The sequence below is a fragment of the Glycine soja genome, chromosome 18 (genome assembly GCF_004193775.1).
Source record: "Glycine soja cultivar W05 chromosome 18, ASM419377v2, whole genome shotgun sequence".
Lineage (NCBI taxonomy): Eukaryota > Viridiplantae > Streptophyta > Magnoliopsida > Fabales > Fabaceae > Glycine > Glycine soja.
The window spans coordinates 55,305,219-55,321,346 of record NC_041019.1 but is presented as its reverse complement, the minus strand read 5'-3'; the positions used below and the strand labels follow the sequence as shown (position 1 = coordinate 55,321,346).

General features: G+C 28.4%; 1 protein-coding gene across 2 annotated transcripts; it reads right to left on the bottom strand.

The window, feature by feature from the left end:
* Positions 1 to 3,515: 3,515 nt before the first annotated feature.
* Positions 3,516 to 9,547, bottom strand: LOC114395474 (developmental protein SEPALLATA 1-like). 2 transcript variants are annotated; one of them, XM_028357264.1, is made up of 8 exons: positions 9,046 to 9,547; positions 5,580 to 5,658; positions 5,355 to 5,419; positions 5,076 to 5,175; positions 4,604 to 4,645; positions 4,480 to 4,521; positions 3,969 to 4,126; positions 3,516 to 3,881 (listed from the first exon to the last, which is right to left on the bottom strand). In XM_028357264.1, exons 1-8 carry the CDS (start codon positions 9,228 to 9,230, stop codon positions 3,785 to 3,787), a joined length of 768 nt encoding a protein of 255 aa, XP_028213065.1. In that variant the 5' UTR covers positions 9,231 to 9,547; the 3' UTR covers positions 3,516 to 3,784. The 2 variants fall into 2 exon arrangements, with proteins under 2 accessions (XP_028213065.1, XP_028213066.1); XM_028357265.1 differs by having other exon boundaries at positions 5,355 to 5,416; positions 9,046 to 9,546.
* Between the last annotated feature and the right edge of the window lie 6,581 nt (positions 9,548 to 16,128).

Below are 16,128 nucleotides of genomic sequence, written 5' to 3'. Positions count from 1 at the left end.
TGCATGAAAATCTAAATGAAACAAATGTTATGTCTCAAATAAATAAAAAATGATTTAAAAAGTATGTACCAAATTGAAAATGATCGTCGCTTTACAAGAAAACTATTTTAACTTACTTTAAAAATATAAAATTTTTATAAAAATTGAATTTTTAAAAGATAAGATATAAAATTAAATATAATTAAAAATATAAAAAAAACTAAGTGTATTTTTGTCTATAAATTATAATAACGATGAACAATTGAAAAAGGTTTGAAGTTTTTCTTTCAAAAAAAATTGAAAAAGTTTGAAAGCTTTCAATTAAAGAGATGTCATTTTCGAGTTATCTTTTTAACGCAAAAGAGTTACTATATACAAGAATATGGAAAGTTAGAAATTTACTTCCTTTGTTTCAAAACCATTGTATTTTTTTTTCTTTCAAAATTAGTGTTATTTTTTAATTCAAGCTTAATAATTTGTTTAATTATATCCTTATTTATGAATTGTAGGATAATTAATTAAAAATCATGTTCGACTAACTATATTTAACTCTGTCTCTGTCTTTCTACCACTTCTTTTCACGTCATCTTTCTTTACTTTTTAATAATTATATTTTCATTTTTCTTATCTCCTTTTGGTGCTAATCACTCACTTAACTATACTATCAATTAATTTTAAATTACCCACTCTTTAATGTAGCCACTTTCACTTTCTCTCTATAATTCTCAATATACATAAATTGATATTCATAAAAAGTTGAAGAAATTAGAATAATTAAATAATACTTAAAGTAAAAAATATTAAATGAAAATATTTTAGTTAAGATATACTAGTAATAAATTTTGTTTTAGTTAATTAATGATTTATTATCTATATGCATCAATCCCAAACAACAATAATTTTATAATGGAGAAAGTAATTAATTATCATTCATTACTTGTACTTGGAAGAAGTCACATAGCATGGATCTCATACTAAAACGTGTTCTTCTTCTAGATATGTTGCAAAATCGGAATGAAGGTCATTCATTAGATGCAGTGCTTCAGAATATCATTTTTACATGATGATAATTAAGATTGTCATTATATTGTATGTATCGTCTGTCTTCAATAATCATATTACCAATAAGATACACATGTATATTATATGCTTATTTATATTTATGAGTCAAGTATAAATTGGATCATGTACAATCATACCAAATATTTGTTCTACATCCTTTCTCATTAAATCTTCATGTTAGACAAATAATGTTTTTCTACTATTAATATTGGGATGCTCTCAACAAATATAACCAACTTGAAAGTTAAGATAAATACAATATTTTTTATTATAAATTTTAAAAATAACTTAATTTCTTTTTTCTCTCTATATATTATCTTTCTTTATCATATTAATTATTTTATAACGTATTTGTCTCTCTTAAGTGTTATCATCTCTTTGCCGGACAAAGATAATAAAAAATTTATTATACAAATACAATTTTCCATTAAAAATTGTAGAGTATAATAAAACAAGGAAACATGTGCAAGAATCATTTTAATTTGGATACTTAAATATAGTACCACGCAGTTAATATTTTATAGAGGAACCGTTGTGGTGCCAAGTTTACCATCATCCACTGGCAGTCTATTTTTATTTAGTTTACGTGTATTAATGAGTGAAAATAGGAGAAAAAAGAGACTCTCAAATCATTGGTCAAGAACCTAATCCGGACTCATTTCCCTACGTTAATTTTTTTTATAAAAAAAAGCAAGTGGATTGTGCTCAGTAAAAAATGTAGATATATAAAAAAACAGGCATAAACTTAGAAATATGCTATATGCTTGTTATGGCAACAACGGATGTACATGTGCACTTGTGGGCCATCAAGTGAAATTGAATATGGAAGCACCATTTTAATATATGTAGTACTATTAAAAGACTACACTATTATGTGGTCCCATATTTGTTTTATTGTTTTGTGCTCTACATTGGTCTCATCCTTCCTTTAAACAAAAATATAATTACATGCTTTGTTTCTTTTTCTTTTTTCTTTTGAGTTGAAGTAATTAGGAATCTAAGCTAGGCTTCATATAGAACTCATTGTTATTGGGGACCATGAAATTGAACGGTAATATACTCGTAACTATGGTAGATTTTAATAATATCTAATCCCTAAGTATGTTTGGTTTAAGAATATCTAATCCCTGAGTATGGTTGGTTTAGGAATAAGGCAAATTCGATCAGTATATCTAAGTGAAGCAAGTTTTGAAATAACTTTTTGCCCCTTCCCTGGAGAAACTAAAATTTCAAAGGCACAATTTATCACAAAGTCAGACTTATTAATCTGTCTGTGATAAACATGATCTAATTCGGCCAAAGCAAAATATGCGACTGGGATTAAGTTTTAAAACATCGGTTATTTAGGCAGAACCAGAGGAATGAAAGCTCTTTAATTTCCAAAGAAGAATAAAAATTTTGGAGAATGAAGAGAAAATAGCTTCAAGAAAAAGATGAATGGTTTGAGAACGGTGTCTAAATTAGCATAGAAAAGAGTAATTTTGAAATTCCATTAAAGAAAAGGATAGTGTGATTAGTACAAAAAAAAAAAGAGAGAGAGAGAGAGAGAGAGACTGTGTTTATCACGTCTGTTAGGTGTATCGGGCCTGTTTAATTATGCTCATAAATATTCATACATTTATATGTTCACGCTATTGGGCCTATAACAAAGGTTGATCAAGCCCAATATGCCGTGTTTTTACGAAAAAGAGTTCGATTAATCTATTTATTTATGAAATAAGTAATGCAACTCAGTCTTTACAACTAAAATGAAATAACGAAATTACTTACCGAAGTTGAATCTCATGTTACGGTTACGTAAAGCAAATAAACAAACTAACAAATATTTCATGTATGTACATGTATTATTAAATATATATTTTTAAAAATATATATAAAATAAAAATGAGCACAATTAGTTTTATGTGTAATACTAAAAACTCAAATTATAAGATAGCATAAACAAGATTAAAAAAGAATGCATAATTATTTGAGAATTGAGAGTTAAATTAAAATAAAAAATAAACAAGAAATGTCATTCTTTAAGCTGCTTTCAAAAGAATAAATTACTTCAATATATATAAAGATACCGTTGAAAGTTATTAATTTGCAATCTCAAGCATTGAAAATTGAGAAGGAATAAAAAATTGTTACGTAACAAGAAAAGTTTAAAAGTAATTAGGAATTTTTTAAAGCCCTAAAATATAGTTTTCAACTGTAAAGCCAATTTTAAGACACTTAAGACATGGCACTCTAACATTAAGACAATTTTAATTACAGGGACAAAATGAATAACAAAAATCAAAACTAGTTTATTTCTCAAAAGATAAAAACTGAAGACCAGATCCGACATTGATGTATATTTTTTATATATGAAAGATTGAAAAGAGATTTCAGAGCTTCATGAAATTTTACAATCTTTCACTTATAATGCAAGCAAAAACCTAGAAGAAAACTGAGCTTACATCAAGCCAAGATTAATATGTAATGCAATAGAAGAAAATTGAAATCGGTCGTTCAGATATTTAATAATAAAAAGGGATCCTTTAAAAGATACCTAATGTTATAAATTGCCATATATGTCTATGGCTAAAAGTTCAAAAGTTTGAACAAGTCACAACATCAGTTTCTTATACACCAAAATAACTGTAGAAGCAGGGTTGCATTTACACCTTGCCAACACCAAGATGCATTTTTGGCTTTTGCCCTTTGTAAGGTGTTTGCTTTTTTATGTCTCCACCTGAATGCACTGAGTCTAATTAGTTCAAAGCATCCACCCTGGAATAAAGCCACTCACTTGTTGAGGTTGAGTTGTGGCAGTTATCTGATCTGAAGCTACAGCATTGTACCTGTAATCAGGACTGAACGAAAGAGGCACATTAAAACATAGTTCAAAATCACATTTAGCTAGAAGATTACAGAAAAGTAATTAATTGAACATATATTACCCAATATGTAGTGTAGGGTTGCATTCCAATGGTTGGAAGAAGCCCTGAGAGTGAGAATGAGAGTGAGAATTCTCTGGACCACCACCACCATATGGCATACTTTGATCACCAGCTTCCCATGATTGCCTGTAGTGGTTTCTTGAATTGATTTCTTCCAGCTGACAACAAGTAGTTAGACATGAATCATGTCATCAGCAGAGGACCTTAATGTAAAATGACTAAGATTGATTATTTATATCGACAATATGCAGAATAATATTTCCACCTTAAGGTTTTTATTTATTTTTGTTTCACCACCTTAAAACAATGTTAGGACTATTTTGAAGAAAATTTTAACTTGCAGGTATCCAATCTGATAGGCCAAAATACAGATGCAGGGTAGTACAGTACACTCCCAAACTGATTAAAACTAAAAAGAATATCAAATTATCTAAGCTGGATATATATTTGTGTTACAAAATCGATCTTGATAGGTAGGGGAAGAACATCGAGGATAATGGAATAAAATTACCTTCACTGTCAAGGATCTGTTTGCTTCTACTAACATCTGCTCCTGTAACAAAACAATAGCTTGAAATTATTAGGTACCCATAAAGTTGCTCTATTCCTTTAATTATATGTGTCCAACAATGTACCTTGGTTTGAAGATCAGATAACTGGTCCAGCATGAATTGTGTCTGCAAATTGGTTTTTCAGACAGTGCCAAGTAACCAAAAGGAGTCACAATAAGCTTTTCTTAAGAAAATTACACAGTAGTGAAAAATTAAAGGATACAAACACAATAAATCATATATTTACCACATGCATTATTTTTTTTCATTACAAAAAGAAGAATATGTTACATATGACTCCTTAACAGTACATTTTCTTCACATATAAAAATATCCAAAATCTTTAATGAATGATAAATCCTATTCTAATGTTGCATCGGCCATAGTATTGGCAAAAACAAATTGTACGGAAAAACGGAAAGATGCTTAAATCAAATAGAGAAATTACGCTAGGCTGCTGCAACTACTGATCAAGAACTACATTAATAAGCTTAATGTATATATTAATTTGCCAAAAACTTAACACATTTTTTATGTATAAATTATCCATTATTACCTTTGTGGACCTCACTTGCTTTAGAGATGAATCCAATTGCCGTTCAAGATGCTCAAGTTCTTTGATATTCAGTGGGCCTAAGTCTTCCCCTAAAAGGTTTCTGCAGTAGCAGGGACAAATGCAACGGTCTAAGTAATTAAATCTTGGCAAACTAATTATGAAAAAAAATATGAAATTTTATTTGGTGAAAGGATCACTAGAAGTTTTTTCTCAGATCTTAAATCTTAACGCACAAGAAAAGAACAGAAAATAGGCGAAAGTTATAATTGTTATAATCACCTTTGGGTCCTTTGAAGTGATTCAAATCTTGCTTTCAGCTTCAAGTATTCACGGTAGCTGCTCTGCTACAAATGAAAAGTAACCAGAATTGAAAGATGTAACAATAATAAAGAAAAACTACATATATGGTATGTTACATAATTAATTATATTATAGTTTCCTATATGAACTTTCTGAGATAAGCTGTAATGCCAGTAAACAGCAAGAGCTGCAGTTGCTATATACCTCGAGCTCTTTGGCAGGTTTGCTAACTTCCACAGCACCATAGCTGCATTTCTGGTACCTTTCAAGTGTTTTGAGCATGCTGATTTGAAGGTAGACAAAGAAAGGAAGAACAGTCATATCAATTAAGATGATGTATGGATAACCATGCATACCACAATTACTAAAAGGTTATCAACAATGAATCAACCTTCCATATCTTGTGTTTGTGCCATTTTAGTATTGTACTGGACTCCTTGTGTATCTTAAAGGTAAAATTACATTGCAAGTAGATGGATTTTGATGACACAAATCTAACATCAGCACATGAGATGCACCTATATGATCATATCGTTCAGTTATACCAAGAGCAGACTACAACCCAAGAAAACTAGTTACCATTTATTTTATATATATCAAACCTGAATCTTCCTTAACATTAATTAAATACTACACTACAAAAGTTTGTAGGTTAAGCTTAAAAATTCGTATGGTTGTATTCCCCTTCTACTTTTAGACAACTGATGCGCAAATATGAAAACATAAAACATTGCCTTAAGAAATTTTCCTATACTATTATTAAATACTAATATTCTTGAATGGCCACTATGAGCTAGCATGTACATGCACTATCTTTTGCTCCATGTGGATTCATTATAGCATCTGATGTAATACAATGGAAATGTAGAACATTAAATTAACATCTTAGAAGGAAGAAATGAACATTAAGATCCAGTTGGGATGAATGCATATTGTTATATATATCAAATGAAGAAGTTGTAAGTGACTGGTTATTAATTGTGTTTAAAAAATATATAACATAAAAAATGGTAACCATACACATCATTTTTAGGGTATATAGGTGAAATTAATAGATATGACTGATGGAAAATAAAGAAAGAGACAGGAAGAAAAATCGAATGAAAGTAAGAGAAGTTGAATATATAAATATAATAAGTTTTTTTTTTCTATCAGTCTCGTAAAAGACCAAATTAATCAATTCAGTTGACAAGATTCAACTCAACACAAGTTCAAATTTAATTTTATCTTCGTAACAATATCTATATCTTTGACAAATGGATTTAAATATATTTTTATTCTTAATAAATATTTGAATTTTATGTTTGTGTTTTAATAAATTTTAATTTTATATTAAGTTTTTAATAAAATAATAATTTTATTTTTGATTTTTGATATTTATTTTTAGTCTTTAATAAATTACTAAATTTTGTATTTATTTCTCAATAAAAAATTCATTTTTTATTAATTGGAACTAAAACAAAATTCATTAATTTATCTAAAAACAAACATAAATTTGTTAGGAATCAAACATAAATTTCGTTAATTTATCAGAAATTAAAAAAATATCAAGAATAAAAAATAAAATTATTATTTTATTAGGAATTTAACGCAAAAAAAAAATTATTAAAAAATAAATACAAAAATCAATATTTGTTAGGGATCAAAAATATATTTAAATCTTAGATTAAAACTTATTCATAAGTAAGATTAAAGAACTTGTTAAAATAAGTTATAAATATTTAATTTTGATATATTATTCGGTGAAATTTATTGAAAGAAGTTAAAAAAAAAATATAAGTCTAAATAAGTTCTCTGAAAGTTTAACACCCTTTAAGGGTTCAAAAGCTGGACAATATCCTTTCCATTGTTGGTTTAGCTACATTGGACAGAAAGATATTTGCGAGACATTGGAAGAAATGCTATTCCGGTTTTGCATGAATGAAAGTTCCTTGATCTACTACTTCAAATTAGTTTGTAAATACTCACGGCAGTTCCACACAACTGCAAATATGACTTCATATATAGTGCACAGGGCTCCACCTGGAGCCTAGTCTCAACTCAAATGTTCAGATAAATTGTAAACTTGAGCCCTAGCCTAACACGTACAGTTCAAGTTTTTAGTAGAGGTTGACATGTATATAAATACATAAGGGAATGTGTGCATGGAGTTGTCGCATTTTTTTTTTTTTATAAAAAAAAAGTAGAACATCAACATGTAAATAAGTACGTAAATAAGTTGGGACATCATACAAAATTAAAGGATATAAAAAATGCTTTTTCTAAAGACTAAAAAGTAAACATTTTTATATTTACATAAACCAAATACATATTTAACTCAATAAAACATCAACATATTAATGGTACAGCAGCAAAATTCTGAAGCTTATTATTCCTTGTATTTGTATTTAAATTTCATATTTTTATCAACATTACATAATTGTCCACAACTATAAATGTTCTAATAACTATCCTAAGCATTGTTCTGTTAGTTGGTACTTAATTATGTCTACATCAATCATACGAATTATAACGAGGATTATTCTATTGGTTTATTTACCACTTTAGTATATAAACTTATATATAATTTTTTTACCAAAAACTTATATATAAATTAAATCCCTACATACAGAGATTTGAAGGAATTAAAAAAGATCGAATAAGGAATGATATAAAGTACGTAAATAAGTTGGGACATCATACAAAATTAAATAATGAAAAAAAAAGCTAACTAGATTTTGCAAGGAAATGCCAAAATGACATGATAACCAACATTTTAGCATACACAGATATAATAATCTTCACGCCCTCACTCCTCCCAAAACCCCACAAGCACAAAAAATGTAATTGCAAAATTTTTGGATAAGCACATCGATATATACAAAGTAGGAAGCTGAAATTAACACTTCATTCTTTCGAAATAAAAACATGGATTAATTTTAACAAAAGAGAATAGAAATTTTATTTTTTTCTAGTGGAAAAAATACTGCATCTTTAGTTCTTTATAACCGCTTCATGGGACTACCTGTGTAGTAGAAGTAGTTATACAGAACCTGTCAGAAACTCACCTAGCTAGACCGACTTCCAACGAAAATTACTCAATTAAGAAGAAAACTCAAGCAAAAATTAGGTCAATAAACAGTAAAGATCTTGATCTCATTGCTGACCAAAAGCTACATTTCAAGGGGAAAAGTTAAAACTGAAAGGTGACAAAGAAAAAATATATAAAAAAAGTAAACAATCATCCAACAAATTTACCGTACAAGTACACAAAATATTAGATATTCACCAGATCATGTGCCATATTACTAGATCTGATAAATCTACCATCCCTGACAAAAAATATCAAATTAGAACTGAACTCTTACTACTCTACTGAAGCAATGAAGCACATATAGGGCCTCTTATAAAATCCACAAGTTCACATAATAATAATAATAATAATAATAATAATAATAATAATAATAATAATAATAAAAGAGATGAAGACACTAAATAATTTTCCCTTTAATTGTTGAAGCAAACAAATTAAACAAATCCAAAGAAATTAAAGGCACCAAAAAAATAAAATATAAAACAATGAAGCAAGTAGATCTCATAGGTCAACAAAGAAAAAGTGGTTTTAGTATTTCACAAACAGAGCTAGCAAACTAGAAAAAAAAGGATCAACACATACACAAACACTGCATACCTAGAGCTGCTACAGAACTCATAAAGCTTGCCTCGGTTGGAGAAGATGATGAGGGCAACCTCAGCATCACAGAGAACAGATAGCTCATAGGCTTTCTTGAGAAGCCCATTTCTCCTCTTTGCAAAAGTGACTTGCCTGTTTATCTTGTTCTCTATCCTCTTCAACTCCACTCTTCCCCTCCCCATATCCCTATCACTCTTCTTCTAAAAAAATTTCCCTTTTAATTTTTCACTCAATTTTTTAATTTCTATTTCTGTACAACACCTACCCCTTTCTCTACTTTTCTTGTTTTTTCTTCTCTTTCCTCTTCCTCCTCTCGTGCCCCCTGGTGATCCCTCTTTCCTGCCTCAGTTGCAAGTGCAACCAAATTTGTGAAAAAGCTAGAGAAAGTTCAACACTTTCAAGTTCAAACTTGGAACCCTAGAGAGAGAGAGAGAGAGAGAGAGAGGAAAGTGTTGTGTTGTGTGTGTGAAGTTTTTTTGTGCTGTATTATATGTACTCTCTATTCTAAGTTTCCTTTTTATCCTCAGGATTTTCCATCTCCACCAGAAAAAAAAAATGGAGTGCAGCTTAGCTTAGGGTTTGAGTTCTTTCTGGTTTCATGTAACTTCTCTTTCCCATGATTTTCCATGCTAGCGTATTTTTGGAAAACAATCACCTCCCCCCGACGCAGCATTGGCGCGTGTGAGACACTCAACACTCGCTGCCCCCGTGGGTGAACACTGGCGCGTAGTGACAGCTGTCATATTGATAGATACTATTACTTAACAAAAATGATATTCTTAATAAATTTTTTCATGCATTAACCGTTTTTTATTACATTATTACTTTTCTTGTGACCTTGTTTTTTCAATCTATCTCTCCGTTTACGTATAATTTACTGTTTGCAGTGAAAATCTGTGTCATTTTCCACTGTCTTCAGAGAGGCAGGTCAAGTGTATCATAACGTCGTCCCATGCCTTAAAATGGATTCCACACGTGTCACTTTATCACTGGCTTCTATACACTTTAAATTCGTCAGTGTATTTTTTTATTGTAAAAATAAAAATACAATATAGAAGATTTACCATAATTTACATAAACTTTTAGGGTGGCAATGGGGTAGATCTATGAAGGTTCCTACAGATGAGTTTTTTTTTTTTTCATTAAATGGAACGCTAGTTGTACTTGATGTGAAAAAAAATCAATGGGAATAATAATGAATTTACATTGTTGGTTGAAATTTGAAAGTGACTAGTAAGATATTTTCCTGTACATTATTAATTAGGGTGGCAATGGGGTAGATCTATGAAGGTTACTAAAATATCCTCCGGGTTTTAAAAAAATCATATTTATCCGGTTTCATACTTTTTTTTTTATTAATAGTAATAATTACCTTGCTATATATCATAAGTAATTTTCGTGGGTATGCATTGAATCTATTTATAGTTGTTAACATCCCTAATATTAGTCGTTATCTTTGAAATTGAAACTCACGTTGTCATCACTCAGTACAATGAAAAATAAGATGTGATCTTGAAGGTTACAATTTCTAGCACCTACCTACCTCTTCCCTACGCTAGGATGTGGAACTAATTTCTTAACTACAAGAGATTATTATTTAGAAAATTTTGTTTGTCAAAAAGTATTATTTAGAAAAAGTAGCTTCTAATATGGAAAAATAATTTGGAAAATTCGTTCATTGATCTTTCTTAAATTCAAGAAGTGATTATAAATTCGTTCATTCAACATAGCTATATTAAAAATATATTATTTACCGATTTAATAAATCCTAGTTTTCATTTTCTTGAGAGTGAGAAATACTGTTCTCATGTAATTATCGATTTTCTCATATGTTGTTTAATTTTGAGTATCAATTTAATGTTTTAATTAATTATTTATTAAATAACTGTTTATTTCCTAAATACCTAATTTTATATTTTATTTGTAGTAAAATATTTTATTTTCATTAAATAAACCAATACTTTTGAAATATGATTTTTAGTTTTGTATATTTTATCTATACTTATAAGTAATTATTCAATGTACAAAATACTTTCTAATTAAAAGAAAAAGCATCTTATTATACTTATGTTAATCTTGCTAAATTTATTTCATTTTGCTATATTGTATTTGGATATAGATATATATAGCTGTGCAATAGCAGTATAGCACGGCAAAGCAGTAAGCTTTTGAACAAATATGGGAAATCCATTCTCTTACTAATTTTGAGTTATCTTTCCTTATTTTGTTGGACATACATTTCCAATACGTACATGTCATGGTTAATTTAATCATTTCTCATGTCATACACGGAAATTGACTTGGTACAAAACCACATTTATGTTGAATAGAACAAAGCTTCCAAAGTCCGGGAAGCGTTCAAGCCAATTAGTGCAATGAGACATTTTGTGGGAATAATGTTTTTTCGCTAACTATCAATTTGAGGCTAGACATGAAGAATTGCATTATTCGTTAGGTATTATTCGTTCATTGATTTTGACATCTATACTGATAAAAATGCCCACTAACACCCTGGCCTTCTTCATTGATTTTTCGAATACTTTGAACAATTAAAGCCCAATCGAATTTAAGTAATTATACCGTTTTACTTCATTGTAATGAAATCTCCAAAAATTCGAATAAACCACCATTTTAATTAGTCCTGAAAATATATGGCGATACTGTTATATTGGTCTTTAAAACTAAGAAATTTTTAATAAGTCCATTTAAGTGTAATTCAACATTCATTAATGCAAAATTGTTTTATTTACTTAAGTGACAATATTAAAATACCTATACGTTGTTAAGTTTAGAAATTTAAATGAAACAATTAAAATTTTAAGAATTTATTTAGAATTTCTTTAATTTGAGGAACTGATGTGATAACACATTACATTCTCAAGAACCAAAATTCTATTCTATTCTACTAAAAGGAAGAAGTTAAAATCTTTTAAATATTTGTAAACACGAAAGAATACCAATATCGATTTTAATAGAATAAATTCCAACCTTCGTTTCCATAAATAATGAGTTCATGACGCCAACCTTATGTTCTACAATATATTTTTCCTCAGTTATTTTGGGTGCTGCAAATCTAGCTAATTGTCATTTCTTGTTGTTGGTGCCATCATTACACCAAAACCACATCCTATAAAGAAACGGCAAAAAAATTTAATTTGATAGGTTAGTTAGTTGCAAAACACGACTTGGTCAACGGACAAGTTTAGTTGGATTCTGCTTTGGGTGATTCCATGATATTATACAGCTTTTGTGAGAATTGATAGTTCCATATATCCCAAACGAGTAAGAAAAATGTGGGCTTTTTTTAATCTAATAAAATTCACCACTCAAAGTCTCATAACTACGTACATATTGAATTATTGATAATGACAAATGTGTTGCATCTTTTTTTCGTGGCTGAAGAAAGAGCCCAATTTTGCTGCTTTCTTCTTTGATAATGATTTATAAGGCAGCAGGTACCATTATTAGACCAACAAAAAAGAAAAAAAAAAACAAGTACATTATGATATTATATTCATGCTACGGGTGCCTGGTGCTTTACACATTCTCTTAAACAAAACTAAAATATTATCCAAAAATTATTACACTGGCAAAACTTTCTATTTTTCTTTTTCCAAGTCTTACCTATTAATAGGTGGCGTTTGATATAAAGAAAATAAAGCATTTTTCATAATAATTGACTATAAAGTTATTAAATCTTTTTCACCAAAATAATAACAAAACTAATTATTTTTAAAAAGGAGTTTAATAATAATAATTTTGTAATCTTTTTTATCAATCCTATTTTTAAGAATCTCATTCTACAAAAAGTGGTTTGATTAAAATAAAATATTTCTTAAATCAATGTCATCTTGATATAATCTTAGCTTTTAACTCTACTATTTAAGTGAATATTTATAAACTTGAATTTAGATTAACTCGAGTTCATAAATTTTATTTTAGTTAATTGGTTTTAAAATAAATTGATTTAGGTGTATAATTTTTTACAACTTGTAACTGTTGTGTGAAATGAAAGTTATGAATTTGGAGTTTACAACTATATATAAATAATTAAAATTAATAGTTATCGGTCACATATATCCACTTAAAAAACATGTGATTTGGTCTAATTTTGATCATTTAAATATAATCTAATAATTTATATTTTTTTCTTAGTTTTTAAAATTGTATATTTAATTTTGAATTTAAAATTATTGATTAAGTTGAAATAATTTCATACTAATTAATCTAGTGTCCATAAAGTAAGAGTACTATTACAAACTATACAACTCTTTTTTTTTGTGTTTAACACTATTACATACTTTAAATTTGAATTCAAAAGTATTGATTAAATTAAAATAATTTCACACCGGTTTATCTAGTAACAAGTAAGTTCCTTTTTAGAATTTATATAAATTGTATAAGGCAAAAGTTTTATAGGTTAAAAATAAATTATCTTCTCCCTTTGGACTTGGAAATGTAAGTGTAGAAGATTTGAGACTGTATTATTTAAGATCCAGGTTAAAAAAATATCTTTCTTCTCCTTTTGGACCTGGAAATGTTTTTGTAGAAGATTTGAGAGTATATTCAGATCCCTCTCAATAAAATAAATAATTCCAAGTTTTTGAACAACAAATAAAACGGTAAAAATAAAAAGGTTTAATTTCATTTTTTTTCACTTAGATATTATAATTGTATAATTGTGTAATTTTAATCTTTAGACATCGCAATTAATTGTTTGGTTCAGGTCCCCTTTATTAGTTTTCTATTAAATATTTAACTAATTAATATTGAAGATATAGCACTTGACCTATTGTTTCACACATGTTAGTGATGTGTTTTAATTGTACTTTTATCCTTTATTATGGCGATTACAAATGGATTAAATGTCTAATTAAGTCAAGTTAACACATGTATGATTGATAATACATTAGTTGACACAAAATTGATATGTCACTAAATTATTTTAAAAATATTTTAAAAAATTAACTCAAGGTTGACATGATTTTAGAATCAAAATCACATTTATAAGAATCTAATTCACACGATAAAAATCACACATTTATAATATGAAACTAACAATGGAATTAAGTCAAATAAGTACACATTTAAATTAAAGTTTAAAAATTTAATTTTGAATTAAACTTAAATCTAAATCCTACTTTTATAAAACTGAATTTTAAGGTAAAATTTTAATGTGCAAACGTTGAGAATAACTAAATATGTTACGAAATCATATTTACTCTCTAAAATAGATTTAACATCCAAAATGTACTTTTTGAACTGTCAATCAAAATGTGTACGTACTAAAAGTACATGCGTTAATTCGATGTATAACTAACGATTCTGTGATGCAATTAATAATTTTTCTGCGAGTCCAACAACACAGCGTAGCGTTGTGTACACTGTTGCATTGCTAACACACCTTAACATGCATGGTGCATAATAAGAAGAATAAGAAGATGGACGTGGATTCAAATTCTGATCAATTTCCAACGGTAAAAAAGTGGGTGGCACAGAAGAGAACCATGCCGAGAGAGAGCGACGACGACGACATGGGATGGGATGGGAGAGTGTAAAGTAGCAGGCGACACAAAGTTGATTGATGCGAAAACCCTGCAGCAGTGCAACGACGTCGTAGATAGATAGAGAGAGAGAGAATCACCAGTTACAGAGTGAAGTGTGCCGTGGATAATGTGATACGTGTCGTGACGGGAGAACAGAAGCACGAGGTCATTGCATTTCTATGTTGAAAAATATTTTATGAACAACTAAGATAAGTATTATAAGATTTATTACACAATAAGAAAAGAGATATATAAAAAAATTAAAGATGTTGATATTTTGTTTAAAATAAATGATTGTTTATATATTATTGTTCTATAGGATAGGACGGGTGCCGTGAAACTGAAATGCAATATGTACGTACGAGGCATGAGAGCACTTCTTTTCTCTTCTGTTCTGTAGATTTTCCATCGCTCACTCACAACGTCCAATCATCATCTTCAAACTCACAAAATGGGATGTATAGATTAGAGTGAAAAAAAAAGAGATAAGAAAAATGATATGAATATGAGATGAAATGGAAAATGATACAGACATTCATGTTGAAAAATATTCACAAGTGTCTTTATGTTTAAATACATTTAATTAACCAATGTTTATTAAATCTAATGCCATGTTTGGGTTACATAACCTAAAAAAGTTAAGCTTATAATCTGAGTTTGAAAAAGTATTCCAATAATTACTTTTTTGAAATTGAGTTTTAATTTAGGCTAAATTTTAATCTCAAATTATTTGTAAGTCAAGTCTGAGTTTAGGTATTAGAAATGGAACGTAAGTGTTAATAGAGCTTTACTTAATTTTCAGTTAAGTAGATTTACTAAGCTCAACTCAGATGATCGATAGTGAGGATCTAAAAAAACTATTTAGTTGAATTTTTTATATTAAAACATTTATTGTTTTTTTTAAATAATTAAAAGCATTTAATACAGTATATTAGATATGTAAACGTTCTTAATTAACTAAATTTTTTAAAGAAATCATTCACAAGATTCATATATTAAATTTATTATTTTTCAAAATAAATGTAAATATGTTAACTTACCAAATTGCATGCATTAAATTTCTGTAACATTACGATCCTATGTGGATTAATTCCCATGATTAGACCCAACAAAGGAAAACTTGTCATGCAGTAAATTGTATTGAGGTTCTCCATGTGTCCCAAGCCATGACATTTTGGACCTGTGGTGGAGCTTTTTACAATCCACCTAAAAAAATGGGCGAAATTTGCACAAGAAAATCTCAGTCATCAATGTAAATAATTTTTACATCGACGCGGCATTGCTAGCAGTAACAGGTCCTTTTGTGAAAGTTATATTTATTAATGTTCACCACAATAAATGAAAACTGTTTTCTTTTACTCTTTTTTTCATTTGTACTCCAAAAATGTCGTCCAACTAACAGTGAAGTTTAATTCCTTTTGAGACTTGAAAGATAATAAAAGTGAATATAATGTTTTTTATAAAGTTTTTTCTATACAAAGATGTGAAACAAATTCTAATTAATATATTTAAGGAGTTTTATTATCTAGCTATG

Bases quoted from the DNA above. Each gene is read 5' to 3' on its own strand.
- LOC114395474 (XM_028357264.1), bottom strand. From the start codon at position 9,230: ATGGGGAGGGGAAGAGTGGAGTTGAAGAGGATAGAGAACAAGATAAAC. The intron at 5,176-5,354 runs GTGATTATAACA...CTGCTACTGCAG, and splicing joins TCACTTCAAAGGACCCAAAG to AAACCTTTTAGGGGAAGACT. The intron at 4,522-4,603 runs GTACATTGTTGG...GTTTTGTTACAG, and splicing joins TATCTGATCTTCAAACCAAG to GAGCAGATGTTAGTAGAAGC.